This window comes from Stenella coeruleoalba (assembly GCF_951394435.1).
Source record: "Stenella coeruleoalba genome assembly, chromosome: 10".
Classification (NCBI taxonomy): Eukaryota; Metazoa; Chordata; class Mammalia; order Artiodactyla; family Delphinidae; genus Stenella; species Stenella coeruleoalba.
The window spans coordinates 97,575,831-97,599,965 of record NC_137156.1 but is presented as its reverse complement, the minus strand read 5'-3'; the positions used below and the strand labels follow the sequence as shown (position 1 = coordinate 97,599,965).

At 38.1% G+C, this 24,135-nt stretch overlaps 1 protein-coding gene across 17 annotated transcripts in view; it reads right to left on the bottom strand.

Moving 5' to 3' along the window:
• SETD5 (SET domain containing 5) overlaps positions 1–24,135 on the bottom strand; it is an 82,406-nt gene that overhangs the window by 29,584 nt on the left and 28,687 nt on the right. For 4 of the 17 annotated variants that reach the window (XM_079933845.1, XM_079933842.1, XM_079933831.1 and 1 more), the window contains exons 2-13: positions 17,770–17,829; positions 14,831–15,017; positions 10,225–14,016; positions 9,837–9,942; positions 9,302–9,510; positions 8,904–8,962; positions 8,184–8,362; positions 7,210–7,248; positions 3,454–3,696; positions 2,502–2,650; positions 1,999–2,116; positions 776–885 (exon numbers count right to left, since the gene is read on the bottom strand). In XM_079933845.1, the coding sequence (XP_079789971.1) occupies positions 776–885; positions 1,999–2,116; positions 2,502–2,650; positions 3,454–3,696; positions 7,210–7,248; positions 8,184–8,362; positions 8,904–8,962; positions 9,302–9,510; positions 9,837–9,942; positions 10,225–10,316 (1,304 nt within the window). In that variant the 5' untranslated portion in view covers positions 10,317–14,016; positions 14,831–15,017; positions 17,770–17,829. The other 13 variants (XM_079933844.1, XM_079933833.1, XM_079933829.1 and 10 more) reach the window with 12 other exon arrangements.

Genomic DNA, 24,135 nt, shown 5'->3' with positions numbered 1-24,135 from the left:
TAGTCATTAAGAAAGTCCGATAAATACTTTCAACATTCTGTGTTTCTCTATATAACCCCAACGCTTCCCCTATATATGGTCAGTGGAAAGGAAATGAAGTTCCCACTAAATTCAATTCTCCCAACTGTCTACGCTATTTAGTGAATCAGTGACAGACTCTGCAGTGGCCGTACCCTTCTCCATGTCCTCACTTTTATCTACTGATTCCCTACTTATTATTAATACCTTTTCTTCTTGCACCTGTGCCCAAACATCAATGGCCACATAACCCCTGTTTGCCTGAAAGGACCAAGGGAGAAAAGCATCCATTTTACAAAACCCATCACATAATCACCTATGATTTGCCATCTGTTTTTCGGCATTGCCATATACAGCTACATTACATGGCTTGAGTGGATGGAGCAAAGCTTTAAATTCTCATTCTATATGATCCCTGGTACAAGTGCTGTGTGCATAACAATAGATGCTACTACAATTTCTACGTGTGTTTCATACATACACTTTTTGTTATGCTTGCTACATAGAGGCAGAGGCCAAAACACCCTTGGTTAGAAGATTGGTAAGCAGTATCACACTATGTAGCTGTGTCTCTTAAGAAAACACCCTCAGTCTGTCTTTCTCTCCACAATTTCTAGGCAGAAAATGCATTACTCATGGAAAGATTAGGTTTAAAAAAAAAAAAGCAGCAAATGGCAAGGCACAAAAGCAGACTGAACAGAATAGCTTAATCTGTAAGACAAGCAATTCATGTTAGGAAAGGTTGTGGAAATCTTACCAGTTACTGTACTCATAGTCAAATGCTATGGTGACCTCAGCATCCTTGGTGATGGCAGACACAGCATAGATACAGAGGTGAATCATCCCATCTGCAATCATGTGTCGCACCTGTGTGAACAAGGCTTATGGTTATGATTTATCAAAAAGACCAGGAACTCTCCATAAGAGGGAAAAAACCTTTTACCAAAATGATATCTCCTCACTTAGAGTTAATGGTAGTCTGTCATTTAACTCCATCATTTCATCTGAAACTATCATATAGTAATTGAACATTTATGATACTTCTTGAAATAAATGAAGAAATCTTGAGATGTTAGCAGTCAGGGTCTGCTCTACACCTTTTTTTTTTTTTAAATAAATCTATTTATTTATATCTATTTTGGGCTGCATTAGGTCCTCGTTTCTGCACGCGGCCTTTCTCTAGTTGTGGCAAGCGGGGGCTACTCTTCATTGCGGTGCGTGGGCCTTTCACTGTAGTTACTTCTCTTGTTGCAGAGCGTGGGCTCTAGGCACGCAGGCTTCAGTAGTTGTGGCACAAGGGCTCAGTAATTGTAGCTCGTGGGCTCTAGAACGCAGGCTCAGTAGTTATGGCACACGGGCTTAGTTGCTCCGCGACACGTGGGATCTTCCCAGACCAGGGCTTGAACCCGTATCCCCTGCAATGGCAGGCGGATTCTTAACCACTGTGCCACCAGGAAGCCCCTGTTCTACATCTTAAAGCTGTTTTCAGTTGCACCAGAAAATTAAAATTTCTTAAGTCTATAAGAAAAGCTCTGTGGATTTTCTTGCTGCATTTGATGTGGTTGCACTCATTATGCACCAAATACTGAACTTTAGAAATGTCTAGAATCTGTCTCACAATCCTATTAGCTAAAATTTAAAAAACTGCAACCACACACTTTCGTTTTGACCCAATAATAAAATCTTTTATATGGCAATTCTTTAATATAACGTCACTGACTTCTTATCCAGTCTAGCTCTTTCTCTTTAGCAAATGCTAACATGCTTTTGCCCATTTCTGCCTTCTCTAAAGAAAATCCATTCCTTGCCCACATCCTGTGAGAACAGATGCATTATTACTTTTGTTTTTCATCTCTTACAACGAAAGATCATAACCATTATCTACAGACCTTAATCTGGGTGAAGTTTTCAGACTGCTTCTTCAGTTGACTTGTCCTTTTGGTGGTTCCATTCAAAGAGAAATTGCTACAGAAATCTTACCTCTGCATTTGGTGTACATGATCTTCTGATGAACCGAGCATCATTACCGAAAGTACGTGCATCCACACACATCTCTACACCATTGAATTTTGAGTAGAAGAGCACAAAGGGGTATGGTCTAGGGATATAATTAAAATTCCTGTAATTCTCAATACAAATAAAAAGGCCACCCCATGATTTCAAATATGAAGCATATGCTGACAGAAGAAGCAGCAGTCCTTTGCAATGCCTACACTTGGAAAACATCACATGCTTGTCTGCTTCTGATTAAAGAATAAGCACAAAGCAAGGAATGCTTCGCTTGGAAAGGAGTCATCACCACTTTATACGTTAAACAATTTGCAGGTTTATTTGCACTTCTCTACAAATAGCAGAGAGGGGTGAGCTTATCTGAGCTGTAATCTTTTCCCCCAAGAGCATCCCATCAACCAGGATGGTTTTTATAGCCATATGCTCAGCCAGGCCTACTTTAGCCCTTACTACTCAATGAATGATGCTCTTACTTTTTGAAGAAATGTCCATTGACCTCAAATTGCTGCCGTAACATGACTTTGCCTCGATACTCTATTATAAGAGTGTCCAAAGCCAAATCTCTTGCAGCCCTCAGGATCTTCCGGTGCTTCTGAACACGAGTGACTCTTCCCAACTGTAGCTAAATAAAATCAGAATATTAACATTAGATAATATCAACAGCAGCTTAGCAGACATTTAAAATATTTCTTAATTGAGGAAAAGGCACCAATATTTTTAGGTTTTATTTGTATGTTACTTAGCTCGATGATCAGACATTTTAAAATATGATAAAACCTTAGTATTTCTAGGAAACAGGCTCCATCTAGTGAACCTGCCACTCCCCGAATCCTCAAAGACAAAAAAAAAAAAAAAAAATCTAAGAAAAATATATGATTAAAACTTTAGTGGCTCTATGTTTAATGTAAGAGTTTAGGTTTAGGTTTCTATTAATCTTAATAACTCCTACTGAGACTATATAAAATTTCCTACCCTAATTTATCTATTTTTAATTAATAAAGATACGTAGTTTAAAAACACGTATCCGAACAGTCTCCAGTTACTGTAACTTGCTTTTAGTTAAAGATGCTCAATAGCTGGCTATTTTGTTATTCTAAGGCCATCTGAAAGAAACAGTAATTCCAAAATATTCCTTTTCCTGGGTTCTTAAAATCTCAACTACTAGGCTTCCCTGGTGGTGCAGTGGCTGAGAGTCCGCCTGCCGGTGCAGGGGACACGAGTTCGTACCCCGGTCCGGGAAGGTCCCACATGCTGTGGAGCGGCTGGGTCCGTGAGCCATGGCCGCTGAGCCTGCGCGTCCAGAGCCTATGCTCCGCAATGGGAGAGGCCACAGCAGTGACAGGCCCGCGTACCGCCAAAAAAAAAAAAAAAAAAAAAAAAAAAAAACTCAACTACTTAGGGAGTCTTTAACCCTTTGATCCTTACCTGCATTTGGGAACCAATAACTGTATTATTACAGGCCAATTCAGTCTTATTAATAGTGTCTAAAATAGCAGGTTTGCCCACAAATTCCTTGCTAGAATGTAGATGTTGTTCAAGGGCGTTCTGTACATCTGCACTGTACTGATTAGTGAAGGCTTCTTCATATTGATCAGTCCATAGTCTTATCCGATTTTCCCATCCCTCAGTTGTATTCTCATCTAAATTCTGTGCTTCAGAAGGAGAATTCTGTAGAGAACAAAGGTCAAGTAGGTTAGGAGAGTCCATTAAAGGGCAGGGGTGGATGGGTGGGGTGGGGCGGGCTGAATATCCAGAGAAGATTAGTTTTCACTTGGCAGTTGGTGTGCCATAAGAGTAATGGCCTGGGAGTCAGGATCTGGCTTCTATCATGGTTTCATTACCAGTGAGCTGTGAGGTTCAGCTTCCTCATTTATAAAGTGAGAAATTAATCTGGATTGCAATTCCATCCCATCACTGTCATTTAATGACCATTTTTAAGTCATAAAAATCAAACTTATCAGAAGAATGACATCAAGTTCATAAGAAAATCTTCATAAAAATGAACAATACAGACACCTTAAAATATCCATATTGCTTAAATTTCAATACTTATCAAACAACAGTGTGCCATCTCAAATTGGTAGTTTTACTAGCATCCAGGAGAATGTTTTTGTGCGACTTATTATTTTTAATATACAATTAATACATGTTCATTCTAAAAATACATGTGAACCAAATAAACAAATAAGTAACTCATACTCTTGCCTCCCATAGAAAAAGCTATCATTTGGAGTATATCTTTCTAGCACTCTACTTTTGACATTTTAAAACAGCCACCCTCTGTAGAGGTGAGGTGGGTGGAGGGGCGTGGGTAGGGGCAGTGTAGGAAATGCTGAGAGATACTGTGCTATATCTCTTTCAGAAAACCGCTGCCCTCTATGACAACATAGTACTGAGGAAAGATTATTACATCTCACCAACATCATCCTAAACAGTTTTATATGTGCTTGTGCTATAGAGACACAGCTGAACTCTGATACATGTTCTCCTCCATTGTGTTCAGGACTTAAGGTGTCGTCAGAAAACAAAACAAACGTGTGATGATGTCACACTAGTGACAACAAGAAGGCAAAGACACTATAGTACCAAAGCTACCTGCAAATCCATGTCGACTCTAAACTTGCAAAAACTAAACTTGCAAAAACAGGTATGAAAAAATTAAATATAGTTTCCACAAATTACAGAGAAAACATTTATACCCATTATAACAATTACTTTCTTTCACTTCTGTGTCACTAGTTTTGATCGACTATTGTCTACCATCCTTCCCCCAAGGAACAGGGAAATCAAAGGAAAAAGTTAACACCACTGTTTTCCACATTTGTCACTAGAGTCCAAAAGAATGAACAATAAACAAGGGATGTAACAAACACCTAAGGCTAACACACTGAGAACAGACTATCACCAGCTTGAGGTGTCAGTAGCAGCTGAGCAACAGAAAAGTACAAAAGCTGAGGCTTAAGGGTGTTTATAAGACTGGGGATTAGGGGTGCCCAAATAGTATTCCCAGGTTTAAGCACCCAGCAGTGATCACTGAACTTATAACTTGTTAAACAATGTATACTGGAAGCCTCTGCCATAGTTTTAGCTACTGTTCATTAATATAACTGTATACTCTGCTATCCCATTCTTCCAGGTACTGGAGACCCCATTTCAGTGGGTTTAGAGCAGTGGTTCTCAACCAGAGGGGGTTTTGCCACCAAGGAGACATTTAGTAATACCTGAAGTCATTTCTGATTAATACACCTGGGTGTGTGTGTTACTGGCACCCAGCAGGTAAATGCTAGGGATGCTGCTACACAGCCGACTGTAATGCGAAAGACAGCCCTGATCCCTGCAAAGAATTATTTGGTTCAAATGTCAACAGGGTCGAGGTTGAGAAACCCTGGTTTAGAGCAGTCTCCAGTAGGGAAATTCAACTTTGGGGTTAAAAAGCCAAATGATAGGTTCTTCTCATTCTTAAGGTATTGTTCCCACTCAGATGTTTGGTGTAGTTCTTACTAACAATTAATTCTGAGTACAAAATTTATAACTCAATTTAGAATTCTGATATAAGAATCAAAATAAACCAACTAGTACTATTTTTTTGTGGGGGGGCCTACTCTTCATTGCCGTGTGTGGGCCTCTCATTGCGGTGGCCTCTCTCGTCTTGGAGCACCAGCTCTAGGTGCGCGGGCTCTAGAGCACAGCCTCAGTAGTTGTGGCGCACGGGCCTAGCTGCTCTGCAGCATGTGGGATCTTCCTGAACCAGGGCTCAAACCCGTGTCCCCTGCATTGGCAGCCGGATTCCTAACCACTGTGCCACCAGGGAAGCCCCAGTACTTTTTAGTTATCTAAATTTTAACATGCTTATGGGGCTATCTGTCAACATCTCAAAACTGCAAGCAATATTTGGGGTTTACATGTAGTTTTCTGGGAGAGCCAATCAACTGCTTTCAAACCTCTGGAAGTTAAGTTACAACAGTTAGCTGATAAAAGAGAAAAGGCTTAACACCTGGGATCAGGGGCTACGTCTGCCCCTTAAATCTACTGAAGGTCCCCTCTAAGCAACTGTCTCCTTGCAGGAGATAGATCTAACAAAGAAACAGTAATTGTGTTCCAAGATATCCCAGGATTCTGATGGTCTTGGGCTCTTAAGTCCTCTCCCATCTCTTTTACAGATATGTACAAATCTGTTTATGGGTATATGCACGGTGAGGCCTTCTAATTTTATATAAAGTGCTACCTGAGATCTTTCTAACATGAGTCATATTGGTGTTCCATATGTATGTGTGTGTGTGTGTGCATAAATCCTAAGAAAGCCTCCCCTCACTAACAAGAGTTTAATGTTTACCACAGAACGGTCAACAGGAAAGATCCTGCTTTTATATCAGTTACACATTTAGGCATAAGTATACTTATGGAATTACACTCAACCTTAATTCTAATTAAATGCTTTGAAGCCATTAAGTAATGGTTTGGGAGGTATGCTGTCCTTCTATATACACACATAGGTAAAGGAAGATACCAGACAGTATATTCAAATCTCCTTTGGGCAAACTCTTTCCTTATCACCTAGTAACTGAAAGTCCCTTTAAACCATTGTACATAATTTCTCTATTCTCCAACCACTACCCGAAATCATGCCTCATAAGCTCTTTTATTTGATAACCGAAGAAAAGAAGCACACCAGCATCACCCGAGTCTTCTGTACCAAACAGATATGCCAGGAGAAAACAGCTCAAAAGTAAGTAATTCCAGTATTCTTATCAAAACTACTACCTTCCTACTGATGAAATTTATCCTTCCAACTGGTGATTAAAGCCTACAGGGTGCTAGGGCGGGTGCACAAGAGATGCTCTATCACCAGAAAATCCTCACTCCTGAGGTGGAGGCCAATCACAATGATGGAAAACATCAGCCTCATTTTGTCTGGCAAAATGTCACTTACCCCCATGCCGAGAGAAGCAGCTAATGAAAAACCAATAAATGAAGGCTAATTAAAGAAAGGGAAAATATTTCAGAAAATGGTCAAGAAAATCTACTTTGGAGAAAGGCTCTATGAAAACTGAATGGCAACAATTACAAACTAACGAAAAGCAGGGTCCAAGATTCCCAGACCATCAATGTCAGGAAAGAAGCTGACCAAAATGCAAGATCACAGTGAAGTAAAACACAGCATCAGGGAAGAATACCCCTTACCTTCATCCGCAAGGACTTCCGGGATCCCTCTCGAAATGCCTATCCCAAAGAGGAAAACAAGTAGAACAAAACAAAACTTGGTACCAAAATGACAGTTATACCTATCTGAGACTAAAACTAAGGCAAGAACTAGTGTTCTAGTCTGTCCCCTTTACCCTAGGTAACAAATACAATGGAATTCCCCACACTATTATCAAGAATAGGGGTAGCACATGGCCAGTGAACTCTGAGGCTAATTCCAATACTTTCCATTGCAGAATTAGGTAATAAACAGGGAAGAGCATGCATCACTTAAATCCTATATGCACCCCTGACACTAAAAGAAAAAGTAAATAAAAATGTTAAGTGAGGCTGCAGATTTACCAGTTTTGAAATTAAGAAGGAAACAAAGACCAATCCCCTTAACAAGGGGTGGGCAAGTCACCTAGGAGCAACAAAGTTGCCGTGATGGGGAAGAAAGAACACAAAACAGAAGAGATTTCTTCTGGAGACTTTTTAGTTGAGAATACAGGAAAGTGACCACAACACTGAGGAAGCCTAGACCATTCAAGAGATGTTTCCTGAATTTTTTGTAACAAGGGAAAAACAATCAACCAACGACATGAAGTGGGCATGTACCAGGACAAGAATTTCAGACTGGGTTTTGGGATTGAGGAGGTGGGAGATACTGAAAGGACAGTGGAAGCCTAGACTGGAGGCTGCAGCACACATGGACTTGTGCCAGGTGGGGCTGGGATTTCATACCTGGGATGGGGGCTGGAGCAAAAGAAACTCTGTGCCAGTTGTGATGATATGGAATAAGAGAGGTTGATCTACATGTTCATAATACAAATTAGCTGATTTGTGCAAGAAGAGCAAAAGTGGCCCTTCAAACATCTGGATCAAATTTCTTAAAAGAATTCTGGTGCATTCTTCATCCAAAATTTGGGCTATTTCAGACACATTTCTATTTGAGATAGTTTTACCCTTCATACCTTGATTTTCTTCGTCTTTGGTGCTGCACGACCCTTTTCTGGACTCTTTTTCCGCTTCTTGGGTTTGGTTCTTCTAACAGTTAAGGTGATGCTTGTAGGTGTGTGCTGTGTTGCTGTATACAACACAGTGGAAGGAGAAAGCTCCTCATCCCAGCTTTCTGTTGCACTGCTATCCCCACCTGAAAAAAGGTTATTTCATAGTTCATGTTGTACAAAAAGCCTCATAAATACATTAAAAGCAGCTTATTCCTTTCGATCTAGCCCATACCCAGTAAGTTATTACTTCTACTATTAACTCTATTATCTGTGGAACATATACCTACATTCCATATAGAAACAAGATTCTTTCTGCATCATTGGCATTAAGCATAGAAAACCCTGTTCTATATCATGTATTTCTACCCTTGAATTCAGTCCCCAATCTCCACTGCCTCAATGTATATGTAACAGAAAAGGATGTGTGTGTGTGTGCATGTGCACACGTGTGCGCGCCCGTGCATGCTCACAAGGAATAATTTGATTACTATAGGGCTAAAATTGTTGACTCTGGATACAATTAATTCACAACAATAGAATTACAATGGTCTTGAGAGGACTTCAATCACTGTCCATGAAAAGAGCTGGGGACCATGGGAACTTACAAGAGGGGTTCTTGGGATGAATATTAAAACCACAAAATAGTATATGTCAAAATATGGTCCTAACCCATCTTTGGCTCACCTGATATGTTGTCCTGCTTCCGCCGATGAAGTCTAATAACCTTCCCCCTGCTCATTCCCCTAAAGAGGGAAAATAAACTTAAAGTAGTCCTTCCAACAGCATGCAGCGCATCATCAACACACATGGGAGAAGTATCTCTGCATATACTACCCCCTTCCTCCCACCTACCAAATGTTTCCAGGACATTAAATTTCATATCAAATTCAATAGCTTTAACATCAATCTCTCATTCCTTGTTGTCAGCAATTCTCACCTAGTGCAGAGAATTCGAGCCAAGGAGCACTAAGGAATCATCTACATTAACAAACACAAGAAAGAATACTTTGAGCTTTTCCCTACTAATAAGAAACCCTAATCCCAGCAACCCAGGGCTGGATTTAGATGGAACACGATCTTACCTGCACTTGTCACAGTTGAGAAGGAAGCCATCCTGAGAAAGACCACAAGGACACCAGGTAGGAACAGTCTCTCCTTCAGAGTTCGGGCTGTCTCCACAGCGTTCCTCTACGGGCGACGGCAGGCCATTCAGGTCAGAACGGGGGATGATCGTCTGGACAGGGGGAGAAGCAGGAGGTGTCGGAGGAGGAGGGGCTCCGTAATTATGATCCTGAAAATAAGATTTTTTAAATCAACAGTGTCCAAACACTGGCCCCTCTCTCCCCTAAAGTATGGTACATATGGAAAGAAAGAAGAAAGTAGTACCCTTCGTTTTTTGGCTTCAACCAGGAAAGTGATAAAACAAAATGCCAAGGTCAACTGGGACATAAAAACAAGAACAATGATGCAGGGCTAGACGTCCGCTGGAGGCAGGGAAGTGCAAAAGGGGCAACTTCGTCATGCTGCATATAAACATTTCAAGAAAGTCACAATGTATAAGAATGGATTACACTCCAGGAAGATCACTGCTCTGGAGAGAAACAAATGCATACTCACAGCATAAGGCAGTCCTCGACACCCATGTCTCTGAGTGGTCCCATAATTATGAGTGGAATACACGCTCTTCTCATTAACTGCTGGACTAGCCTCCACAGATTCAGGGCTGCACAAAGGCGAAAAGCAACGCATGATAGCATAACACCTAATCTTCCCTTAAACTAAGACTTAACTTCCCATTCTAACCCCTCCTCTTTCCACAACCACCAGCCACTAGAATAAGAGAAAGAACTCAGTGAAACAATCTGATTAACATAACTAAGCCTATAAATAACAGTAGGAGTGTCATTAAATGTGGATTTGTGTGTAACATGAAGCCAGTACAGGCAGATGTCTCAAAGCAGGCACCTGGGATACAAGGTGTCCCTAATGACAAACACAAACGTACCAGCTTAGCAGGGAGTTTCCCCTAGAGAAGCCACTCTGGGCTGGTTTAGACTCAGAACTATTCTTCTTAATTGGATCTCTTAATACTTCCATGAAACCTCACATGACATTTGCAGTGAGTGAGATGATGAAAGTGCCTTCTGCACTGCCCCAGGGACCAGGCCCTCTTCCATTCACTACCAAGACAGGATACCCTGAAGAAAGTACAGGTAAAAACAATGGCATCTTATATTTATCATACCTCTCATCTTGATGAACCCCCAAACACCTTCCAAATATTAGAGTAATAATTTCTCATCTACCAATGACATGCAAGCATATCAAGGACACAATTATTTAATAGCTGCATGATAATACCATAGAACTTCAAACTATTCAAAACTGTACTCAGAAGTTTAGTCTAACGACAAATAACAACAGTAGTATTGGCTACCATTTTGAATTGCCCATTATTTGCAAGGTGCTTTATATGTATTAATTCATTTACTCTGCCACTACTAAACATGATAAACAGCACCCCATCTTTACAGAACATGAAGTTGAGGTGGTGAGATTATACGACTTCACCAAGGTTACCCACTGACAGAGCCAGGATTTGAAACAATGTCTGACTCTAAAGTCTGTGCTCTTTCCACTATGCCTAATTGGTTTGGAAACCACGATAACTTTCTTCTTTTAAAGAAAATTACATAAGATCTTAAGTAACCAGGCTTAGTGAGAAGCTTGGTTGAGTATGTTTCTGTACCCTCACTGAGTGGAAAGTAAACTGTTCAAACACAATTTATTAAAATAAAATAATTATAAATGTGTTCAAATTTAGAAATTTAATGTAAACCCTTACTTGATAATAAAAAGGCATAGGTGGCTAAGGACAAAATTCACGTTTTGGGGCAAAAAGAACTTTAACTCTGATTACTTAGGTACCTGGTTAGGTTTTGGAGAATACTGAAAGATAATTAACGAATGCAATTGTATGATTTGCAGAACTGAATAATGGGTTATCCGTCATTTAAATTAACCAGCACTGAGATTCACAAATCAGAAACTCCAAAGACACACGTAACTCAGCCTTAGTGGTGGATCAAAGGGTCTTTTAGGGAATCAAATAATGAATATTGTTTGCTTCAAGTAATGTACATTTTTCCTGCTTAGAAATACACATAATATAGGACTTGGCAGGAATCAAGTGTGCAGTTCAATGTGGTGTAATGTCAGCTGAGAAGTGAGGGATAAAAGAAAATTCTGAGATATGTATCCAACTCACCCAGTTATTTGCTCCAAAACTGTAAGAAGGGATCTTATAAATAACAGCAAAGGTAATTTCTAGGTGAAGAAGAACTTTAGACACAGGAAAGTATTCTCTGTTAGTGAAGTGCATGCATTTTATTACTTAAGAGTGTCTGCAAGATGGGAACTGGGTGGGGGTAGGGGAATACATCAAGAATGCAGGTCAGTATTCTTGAGAAATAGATGATCTGAACGTGGCTCACTGAGAGGCAATCAGCTCTGAGTATTAGGAAACAGGTAGGGTTTCTTAAATAAACCAAAGGCAAACAAGCATTAATAAAATGAAGGTAGAATTTAGTTTCTATGATGGACAGGTTAAGAGAAAGTAATAACTTTACACAACATTGTTAATTTACTAGATAAACAAGTATTTCAAAGAGCTGTACATATTTTATGCAAGAGATTTTGTACCACTGAACACATGGGGTGAAACATGATAGCTGTTTATTAGAAATGGAATTTGTTTTTTTTGGACGGGAAAAAGGAAAGTGGCATGAAATAAAAGATGGCCATGGAGATGGAGCTGTGCCGGTTGTATCTTACCCATCTCCAAACTGGGTAAATATGAACATATGCACTTCATGTGCAAGTCTAGGGAATAAAAATAAAATGTATATTGTGTAGGTTAAAAGGCCATCCCACTGCACAATACTTTGTAGTCAAGCATAGCATTTAATATATTGCTATGCATGCCAAATACTAAAATTTAAGCTCACATCTTTTGATGAGGAAACTTTGCAATTTCCATACTGGTTACTGATTAAATACATAGTTACATGCTGACAGGTAACTACAGGATTTCCTAGGATATTCCCTGACATACAGAAACATATATCAGCTCTTATCTATATTTTAAAATATCGATAAAAATTTTGGAGTGTTAGGATTGCATCTCTTTATTAGCGAATGATTTTACGCAAATGTAATCATAGCCTTTCTTCCCCTATGTTTGAACTTCTATGACAGCTAGGCACATACACAGAAGCCATGCTTACGAAAGATATACTCCATCAACTGTTCCAAGTATAATATGCAACCTGCTGTTATAACACTACCTCTTAGAAAATGTCTTTAATTCATTTATGGCAGGATTGTAAATTCAGAAAAGTCTTTGCTTCTATTGTTACATCTAGAGGTTTTCCTACAAATATACAAAAAAAACAAAAACAAAACATAATGCATACCATTGCCATCAGATTTAAAATCCCATAAGGTAAGGTCTAGATCTTTTATTTAGTTGAGGATGTTATCCTGTCCCCAGGTTTAATCTTAGAGTGCCCAGAACAGTGGAATATGCATGACAGTGACATATGCACAGTGAAGCATTAACAAATATCATCAATAATTTAACAGAGTGGTATATAAGCTAATTGTTGACATTCTCTTGCTTTATAGGAATACTAAACGAAAAACTGTATAATTAGCTAAGACCACAGTATCAGAAATCTGTCTGGAGATTATGGATGAAAATGTTTCAGGAAACAGAAACACTGCAGTCAAACTTTTAGGCCACAAGTATTTTTTGATTCTGCAATTACTTCTGGACTCCCTAGCAACATTTATGGGCAGTTAGCTCTGTACTATGGGAAAAATCCCTGTTTTAAGAATAATAGCTTTAGGTCTTTTCCTTAGCTACTAACCCCAAACTCGTTGAGTTAATCTTTTCGTTGAAATTTCTGACAAATGTTAATGTTGTTTACATATACAGTCTGTCAGCCAATCCATATAGGAGGCTAGTGGTTGACTTTATACAAATTCATTAACACTACACAATTACCTATGAATGCAGGAAGATTTTTAAGTACTCTATTTGGGAAACAGGTGTAAAATTGGTAGTCTCGGCTATTGGCATAACTACATCTCTGTGGCATGCAAAAAAACAAAAACAAAACAAAACAGGAAAAAAGGCCCTGGAAGTAACACAATCCACCCTTCCCTACCCCCCGACCCTCCATCTTCCTTTTTATATGGGAATAAGGCCAGAAACTGCTTTCAATTCTACACGACCCCAGAATATAATACACTGCTTCTTAGGGTAGCTTCATGTTAAGCCTTCCTCTTTAAGGAAGTCATGAAACAGTTAAATTATCCTAGGTGGCTTTGTGAAGAAACATACATGCTCTTTACTAATATTCTCAGTCTTAAGGAAGAAAACCACTATTATCAGGGATGCAGTTGAACCCAGAGTTCTGGTACAGCTTCTTTACTTTGCTGGAGGGGAAGGAATCCCCAGGGACTGTGAGAATGGCAAGAGAAACAGGGGAATTAGAGCAACACCCACCTCACTCAAGAAGTGGCTGTGGGATCAAGAGTCTGAACTGGACCTGAACATATTCAAAACACCAGGATTTTTCCAGCCCAGACCCTAATCCCTGGTACTGCCTGGAATAGACTTGGCTTCTGGGGGTGTGCTGCCCCCTAGGCCCCTTGGGTCTCTTTCGCTGGACTTTCACATCCTGGTGTAGTGCCACTTCGTCTTGAAAGGTAGGGGGCTTCCACTTCCTTTCTGTAAGCAAGGAAGATTGGGTACAAGGGAGGTAAAAGGACAAGAGGGGGGGAATCTGTGAGCAGGGGGAATCTTGGACAACTTAAAAGAGAAGGGGTACAAAAGTCTAAAAAATTTTAAACTGTGAATATAAAGTTTTATAATGAAGGCCTACCTTCATTGCCATTTGGCATTTAAATTCTTCAAGAATTGAGAGTCTATTTTAGGGATTGGACTTTTCGACAAATTCTGAATTCCTAAAGCTGCTCTTAGCTGAAAAAAAAGTTTGGTACCACTGATTTTGAAGGTCCTCTTTCTAGGCAATGAATATTATAAAAACAGATGATACTAATTTCCACATTTTCTATCCCAAATATCAGAATGTCTAAGTAACCTGCCCATATAGCTGCAGTCCCTTTACTCTAGAACAATGAGAAGTACATAGGAAGAGGCCTTCAAGGAAAATCAGTTGGAGAGAACTCCTCCTTATCCTTCATTCATCAGATAATCATTAACTCTACAGAAGCAGGTAGTGACACTTACTTATTTCAATCTTCCTCACCCATCAAAATAAATGAAAACATAATCACTACCTTGAAAATTTAATTCTATTAATTATTTACTCAGAAATCCCGCCCCGCCAAATTCTTTTCCTCCCGCTTCTAATTCTTTTTTTCCTCCAGTTTCTATGGGGGAAAGGGAAAGGTCTAATGTCATTTACAATGGGCTAGGCTTGGGTTTAGAAAATACCACGTTATTTATTATTAGATGCCCACAAGAAATTTGTCTCCACACAAACTGGTAATGTATCTGCTACCTAGGAAGCAGCACTTACTCTGATCCAGCAGCCATATCTGAGTAGGATGTATCTGGTGTGGTGACTCCCAGAGGGATTGCAATGCTCATGACGTCCAACACAGCAGAGAGTGGAAATCACGGGGTCCAATTATCAGAGACTGGCCACTCTGAGAGTGGGGGTGAGCTGCAGAGCCTCAACCAACATGTTATGGACATGAGGAATCCTAGAACAGAAAAGGAAAACATCTAGTAACCAGAAAGTTCTTTGAATTTATTGCAAATATTACTGAATATTTTTCTATTTTTTGAACAAAGCTTTTAAGGGATAAATATAAAACAAATACAAGGGATCAACATTGTATCGTGTTTACTATGTTCTACATTAATGTTCCACAAAGTGAGCTAGCAAAAGTTATGCTCACTTTTCATTTCTATTTTAATTTTTTTCTTTTCAGATAAAGGGAAAGTAACAGTCTGCTCACCAATGAGCACATTTCTCCCATTCCACAACTGCTTACCAAACAAAAATTTCTGACACCCTAGGACCTAACTAACAAGAAAGAGAACAGTTAAAAGAATTTACTAGTTTAATGTTATAGTTTAATGTTATTCCTTCCAAATTAAATATGATGATAAAAGAAATCAATTTGCTTATATTTGACTGAATAGCTGTTTCTTATTGCCTTCTTTTGTCATGGAATACTCTTTTCCTTCTTTTAAACCTTTTTAATAACTATAATTTTGGGAGAAGATGTAGTTAGTAATGATATCTGTGAGATAATATCCACTGCTAGGTATGAATAAAAACATAAACCACAAAGTGTACAGTTTCATGATAAAAATAAGAAAATTTTGCATGGAAAAGCAGTGAGGATACCTTGAGTTGGTGACCACAGCCAGTGGAGTTTGGGAACAGAAAGAAACAAACTTGGTAGTGTAAAGAAACAAAAGTAGATTAAGTAGATTAAGAGATTTGGAGGTATGGTGCAAAGGGAAAAAGTGTACTTTGACTTTACATTAGTGATTTTATAGTTCTGTAAAAAAAAAACATTAAAAGAATGGAACACAAAGCATTTTATGTGGGAGGAAAGAAAGTCAATGTGACTGTTAAGGCCCAGGTTAATACAGATTTTTGCAAAAAAACTACAAAAAGAAGTCATGACTGATATACTGATTCATGATAAGACAAATAAGACAGTAGAAAACGGTTATTTATACTAAAAAAATTAAATCAAATGAAAACTATACCATATTAATTGAGTCAATACAGGGGATCAATGCAAATTTTAAAATGGTAGATGATCTCAGATGCTTGACTCTTATTTTGAAATACGAAGCAAATTAACATGGAAAAGAAAACCAATAGTGAACAGTGAATCAGGACAAGATTTTTAAGAACACGTAAAGATAATACTCTTCTGTATCATTATTTTACAATGCTAGAACAGCGATAAACTAAGCAGTCCTCCCTGGCACCTACACTTTGAAAGAGCTGGATCTCACCAATGGACCTAGGACTCTCCAAATCCGGGTGTGGCAATATACCTGTTCCCACTCAACTTGAGGTGACATGTTGGACTTGAGACTGAAATGAAAAGGGCAAATCTTCCTATCTATTGCTTCCTCACAGCTCATAAAACAAAAGTGACTAATACAACTTTCTGCCTTTGGGCCTATTTTACACATAAATGTTTCCTTTCCCTAACAAACCGAACAGAGGAGAGCAGTACATTCTCTAATCCTCTGGGAAATTGAAATAAAATCTGTTAGTAACAGAAGAGAGAATACTTATCAAATAAGCCCAAAAGGGCATTTTTAAACATTGGGGATTATTGGTTACAACTCTTTCTCTATTTGGTATCACTGCATAATTCTCAAAAAAAAAAAAAAAAAAAAAAAAGTCCAGAGGCTACTTGGCTAAGTAACCAGAACAGAGTCTAATAATGAGCATACTACTACCTTGACCAATACAGGAATCTGAATCGTGTGTTATATTTCAGTAAAGAACCCCTCACTACCAATTACTCAACACCATTAAAAAATCCTCTGTCATAGCCATTACTGTTATATGCCCATAAAAAAATGTAGGTGTCTAGATAAAAGAAAATTTACAAAACTAAGCTGACAGTGGTTATTTTTCTGAGTCAAAAAAAGATATACTAAAAGGAAAAGATGGAAAAATCACTTCAGATAATATCTCCTTAATAAATGAGTAAGTGATTAATACATTCCTTAATGAAATCTCAACCCAGCTAATTTGGATAGTTGAAAAATAACTTTAAGAAAGATTAAGTAGTTAATTACTTTCATGAATTCTTCCATTTCCCTTTTGTGTAATTTTACATGACCTCTTCCACTCTTCTGATGAAGGCATTTTGGATTAGCTTGGTTATCCTGTTCCAAATAATACTCTTATAATATTGGGTGTTTTTAATTAAAAAAAAAAAAAAAGATAACAAAACCTAATTTCTCATATGACCCCAAGACTAGTTCCTTTCCTAAATAACATGCAAAATGTAGCTATTAAAATGTTAACTGAAAAACTTCTAACAGATCATCTATATGCAGTATTTTACTATAATTACCCTGGTTTTATAAGACAAGACAATAGGCTCCTACTATAGTTTACCAAGCTTAGTAGTTATAACAGTTACTAATTTATCACATAGTTGGAGATATGTCCTAGAAAGAATTGATAAGAATTAAAATCTCTAGGTGGAACAGTTTCAAAGTATCTTTTACTTGTTAATTTGTCTCTCTCTCTTCCTACCAAAGTAAAAACTCAATGAGAACAAGGATTTTTGTATTTTATCCTCTGTTGTAGTTCCACAGCCTACAACAGCACCTGGCACATAGAGGGTATTTGAGAATATTTGCTGAATAAATTATGATCACTCATATCAAAATTATAGTTTTTAGCATTCATTGAAGTACAAAAATTAAAACAAATTAAAAGAATTTACTTGGCTCAGTCACCTTTTTATAGACCTCTGAATATGAAGTCCCCCAAAATTATCTGCCAGTAGTTCTGAAGACCTAGAAAAAGTTGAGAAGCAAATTAGTATAGAAAGAAATAACACAGATGGACACATGGAATAGAATTCTACAGAAATAATATTTTAACGGTAATTGTTCCATTTAGTACTGTATCTTTGTCCTTTAACCTTGTTATCTTATTTTCCTGTAAAGCCAGAACCTAAATAAAGGGTAGAAAAGGCAATTGTCTATTTGAGTTAAGAAGTGATATATATTGTCTCTGGGTAATCCTTTTCTTTCCTTCAAATCAGAATTCTCTCCCATTTCCCAAAGGATTCCTTCTTTTTATCTCTCCTAGGAGGTGCTTTTCTCCTCCTCTGACCCATTCTTAAATTCGGAGGCTTTTCTTTAATCAAATGTCAGATTTATTCTCCAGTCAGACAGGGACCTACCATGATCTATTAGAGTTCATATTAGTCCTTGCTTCCCCCTACCCTCTTGTCCTACTACAGAAAGAGTGACAAGAGGGAATCCATTTGTGGTCATCTACACAATGGAAAGCATGTAGAAAACAGAGCTTTAATTAGCTTTCTACACTCCAAAAAGAAAACAGGTGATGACATAGGACTTGGGGGGGGTAAAAAGTCAAATTTAACATTAGCCAGAAAGGAGTTTCAACATCTGAAATGCTATATCATATATGTGCAAAGAGTTGTGTGTGAGATTCCAGTTACCAAGCAGTAGAGAGTAAATGTTCTTTATGTTGATATATTATGGATTTCTAACTTTTTATTAAAAATTGGAAAATAAACTATTCTTTAGAAACAATTTTAAAAGAGCATACTCAGAACTGTAAAAATAAAAGGTATGAAGGTAACAGTAAATGGAAGGAAGAAAAAAATTACACCAAGGAAGAAACAGACTCCTTTAGCAACAACAAATAAGAAAGAAAAATGGAGAGGAGTAAAAAGAGAAATAAGTACATGAGTATACAGTAGGGGGAAAATGAATGCATCGCAATTTCAATTTCATTTCAGTTTAACTACAATCCATCAGACCCCCCAGGAACTGTAGTTAAGTTCTTGGACTCAGAAGCAGAACCAGCTTGACTCCCAGTACTGAGTACTCTTTTGAGAAGTCACCATTTACATATAGTTTCTAAGGAAAAGGCTTTTAAGAACGTGCCAGAAATAGTTTATAATTACCCCAGTCTTTTAAATTGAATTCAGAAATGGTCAATAGTCTCTGTATCTGCCATTCTGACAGTCTCTTCTCTATATGACTTGCTGAAAGCACAAGACCCATGTGATCTGTCAGGTCACTCTCAGAGAAAACAGACAAAAAGTGTTTTAAGAACAACTCCAACAGAGATTTCAGAAAAAGAAATTGCATCAGCCAGGTGAGCCGGAAGCAGCTGGGAGACAAGAGTCCAATAAACAGCCAATCCGATGAAAGAAATTCAGAACAAGTCTGCTTCAGTAATCCTGTGAAGAGGACTGGCAGGAAGAGGAGTGCCGCTTCAGAAAAAGAACAGGCCTCATATGCTTCAGACAGTCTTTGTACTGTGGCTGTGGACCTTGGCCATTCTCCCAGAAATGATGCAATCCTGATGAACAAGATCTGCTGCCAGAGAAACAATTGTTAACAGCCTATGCAGACAGCAACTTAGCCAAGAAGCAATCTCTGATCAACTCTCTCACAAACCACCAGAAAGTCAAATTTCTTCCTCAGTTTTGATCTCTGACAAAATATGTTAGTGAATATATATTTAGATATATACAAACACGCCATTTTCTCAAAATGTCCCTTTTAAGTTCCTGTGGCTTTATAATATCTATCCTCTATCATTACATTTGAAAGAAAACGCTGAGATTATTTTTATGAATTCTCAAGCTAACAGCAAGGTATTTACGTTGAAATTTTACACTTTTCTCCCCTTCTTATAAAAAAAAATGTTTGGGGATGTAGTGGATTCCCTAAGTTTTAAATTCACTCTGCAATCTAGGGCCCAATTATGAGATTTCAAAGTAAAGACAAATATGTACACTCACTAATTCAGGGCCAGAAAGGTGTATTTTTAGACATTTTTGAAATTATGTGAAACTCAATATGTTAAAAATAGGCAGGTGTTACAGAAAAAGAGAAAAATCTCTTCTTGCTTAGGCTGACACAAAAGGTAGGCTGAGTAATATCAGTTTGCAATGCCCACTTTTCTCAAGGGCAGTAATATTACTTCAGATCTTTTAAGAGGGTTAATGATTATTTTCATCCTATTAGCCACAACTTACTATTTTAGAATCTAAAACATCCTCCACCTAAAAATTCTCCCAAGGTGACTTCCCTGGTGGCACAGTGGTTAAGACTCCACGCTCCCAATGCAGGGAGCCCGGGTTCGATCCCTGGTCAGGGAACTAGAAACCACACGCATGTGGCAACTAAGACGTGGCGCAACCAAATAAATAAATAAATATTTTTTTAAAAAAAGAAAAAATCCTCCCTAGACTCCTCATCTCCTAGGCCTGGTTTCTTTTTCAGAGCTTTAGTATCAGGTTGTTCACACAGTATTGTTATGAAATTATTAGGATTTTTTCCTGCCTTGCATACTAAATAAAAGACTCTGTATACAAGAAACCTCATTTCTCTAAACTCCAACTAGCCAGATGCGACAATTAACCAAATTTCTTCTTCTTTTTTTTTTTTTTTTGCGGTACGCGGGCCTCTCACTGTTGTGGCCTCTCCCGTCATGGAACACAGGCTCCGGACGCGCAGGCTCAGCGGCCATGGCTCACGGGCCCAGCCGCTCCGCAGCATGTGGGATCTTCCCAGACCGGGGCACGAACCCGTGTCCCCTGCATCGGCAGGCGGACTCTCAACCACTGCGCCACCAGGGAAGCCCAAATTTCTTCTTTTTGAAAGCAATAACCCTTAAACTGGGATTCACTATAAACACAAGCTTCTAAAATGTATTCTGAAATCAATATGTTCAGCCCAATCTACTACCCCGATATTTAAACTATTAATAAAAATCAACAGAGATACAGAATAACTCTGAAGCAGTAAAAATTTTTAATAGGCCAATAAATGAATAAATTCAACACAATTAAGATGGAAAAAAAGTCAGAAGAATTTTCAATAAGGGTTAAAAGAAAATAACCACTAATTTTAAGATTCAACTTCTGAATCTACTGATTATTCAAAATTTTGTTACACATGTAAGTTGAGATTATTCTTAAATACTTCTATACTTAAATTTCCTACTTTTGAATGACTAAACAGTAAAAAGGGAAGACAGAGAGAATATTAGAAGACTTTTTTGTATGTTTATATCCTCAATTTTTAAATCACATAACACTTAAGAAAGCAGTAAATATATATGTACATTTAGCTACACAACCAACTTGCCTGAGAACTAATGTGGCAGCTGCATTATACGCTTATCTTCCATTTCCCACCCAAACTGAGATATTGAGGAAAAACACTGCCGTTGTACTGTTTAACATAAAGCTTTTTATCTTGGGAGGAGAAAATGTATGTTAAGAAAAAGTACTGTATTAGGAGTTAGGAAATTTGAGTTCTAGCCTACAACTTAATTAGTCTGGTGATTTCTGAAAAATCACTTTTTATAGATGAGACTTAAGTTCCTCAAAGTAAAATCTTCACTGGGTTTCCTCCTGCTCTAAATTTCTGTGAATCGTGACACTGACTTGGGCAATTCATGCAATGTCTCGGTTTTCTCAGTGTACAGTAGAAAGAATAATACCTGTACTGCTGACATAGGTGCACATAGACTAGTGTTTGTAGCAAATAATAATTTAAGTGGCTCTCTGGAACTTCAAAATATACGTAAACAAAGAGGAGGTGCTACTAATAATCTGAATGTGGCTAAAAATTATTTTCACTCATCTCTAACAGTGTATATTTCAATTTTGCTAAAGTAAAATAAACCGTGTGAGAAAAGGATATGTAAGAAACATGCAAAAAAAGAAAAGTATAGGAGAGAGAAGTGATAAGCATTAGAAGAAATAAATAAGAATTATTGGAAAATAAGAGATGTACTCTAAGAAAAGAGAAAGAGCTCAGAGATCTGGGGAAAAGTTCATGTACTTGGGGTAGTGTAAGTTATAAGTTAGGCTTATGATCTGAAGCAAGTTAATACAGGCAAAGGATCTAGAAATTCAGGGCTGAAGAGAAGAAAAGACAAACGTGTTGGGATAAACAATTAAGAGAGACTAAAGAAACATCGTTATTTAGTAATTTAGAGCCAAGATAAAGTTTTGCTTTTCTCCCACCTCTTCTCCTTCAACACCTGTTTATCCCTTGGCTCCTTTGCCTAAATTTATACTCCCTCTAGGGGCTACTGGGCTTGGCACAATAAACTGATGTCTACAAAAGCTCTAAACTTACTAGAGTAGGAGGTAATTAAAACCCAATTAAAAAAAAATCCTATTTCAGTCCATAGTAAGAATTTCTTTCCCCATGAAATACTTCAATAATGGCAATATTATAGAGGCGAAGACATACTTCATTGTGCTTGGAAGGAAGGGGGGTGAGTAACAGGATAAGAGTACACTCTATAAATAACGAAACTAAATCTTAAATTATTTTAAGATGACAGTGAAGAAAAAGAAATATTTTATTTACAACTCATTTAACAATGATAAACAGATATTTACTGCTAAACTAACCAAGGATGCACAGACTCTTTCTGCCCTTAACAATAATCAGTTAGGAAAATTTTAGGTTTCTAAGTGTCAAATAAAGATGATACCCTCAATGAACTTCGATTTACCTCTTTAAAGAGCTATATTCTAAAGACTTTCTAAAGGTTTTGTCCTACTGTGTTTGAAGCCTCTGATCATGCTTTAGAGCCATGTTCCATACTAGATCGGAAAAGAACCTCTCCTACCTCTGTGTCTGCCTCCTCTAAATCCATACTTTTTTCATTTTCAAACCCTGAATGGGAACCATGTTTACTTACTCCAGACAAAGTGAGACATACATATTTATAAGGAATTGATATCTTTATATTTTCAGTAGTTTAGGCAAAATTTCTCCAGTTGATAAGAAATTTAGAGTTTCAAGTTCAGAGTCTAATTCATTATTCTATAGATGAAGAAACAGAGCTATAAAAGTGTTAACTTATAAGAAGTCACACACACAGTAGTGGAGTTAAGAAGAAAATTAGGATTTTAATGGATAGGTTCTACTTACTAAAGTAATCACTACTAACTTTAGATAGCAATATTTGAATTAAAAATATATTTTTTTTGGCTGCTGAGCAGCTTGTGGGATCTTAGTTCCCCAACCAGGGATTGAACCTCGGCCCTCCACAGTAAGAGCGCAGAGTCCTAACCAATAGTCCACCAGGGAATTCCCTAAAAGAAAATTTTAAAAAATTAAGCACCAATTATTGTTGGTACTACGTTAGACAAACAAGTCCAGATTAACATTCCTGGCTCTCTTGGGATTTATATTACCTAGATTTGTCAGGGTTTTCTTCATTCGTTCATTCAACAATCATGAAGTGAGTAACTACTCATGTAACTCTACTACGTATAAAAACGATCTTAAGTTTTATTTTAAAATGTTTCTCTTGGGACTTCCCTGGTGGCACAGTGGTTAAGAATCCGCCTGCCAACGCAGGGAACACAGGTTCGATCCCTCCTCTGGGAAGATCCCACATGCCGCAGAGCAACTAAGCCCATGCACCACAACTACTGAGCCTGTGCTCTAGAGCCTGCGAGCCACAACTACTGAGCCTGCGAGCCACAACTACTGAAGCCCACGCACCTAGAGCCCGTGCTCCGCAACAAGAGGAGCCACAATGAGAAGCCCATGCACCACAATGAAGAGTAGTTCCCACTCGCTGCAACTAGAGAAAGCCCGCATGCAGCAACAAAGACCCAACGCAGCCCCCGCTCCCCCCAAAATAATAAAGTTTCTCTTATCCAAGTAGAAGAGGGTAGGCACTTTGCAAAAACTCTTTCTGTTTGCCTGTGTGCCAAAGTATTCCATCTTCACAACCATGAAGGGAAAAGAAAATCCTGAAGTGTGTCTCTACAATTAATGAGTCATCCTGAAGTGAAAACAACACCCTACCCCCAAAGAAAGAAAACCCCAAACCACTCCATCTTTTAGCAATGACACAGAGGGGTACAGAAACAGATTCTTTTATAAATCTCTTAAACTGTTTAGACAAAACTTTTCACTGATTGGTCTCATGAAAAATTCTATTAAGAATGAAGAAGAATAAAGAACAATGGGCAGCAAGAACCTTCAAAACACAGACAAACAGAAGCTGACTATATGTGTTCTGTGATTATTTGACAGACCAGGTGGCTAAGTATCTAGCAGTAAAGGAATTTA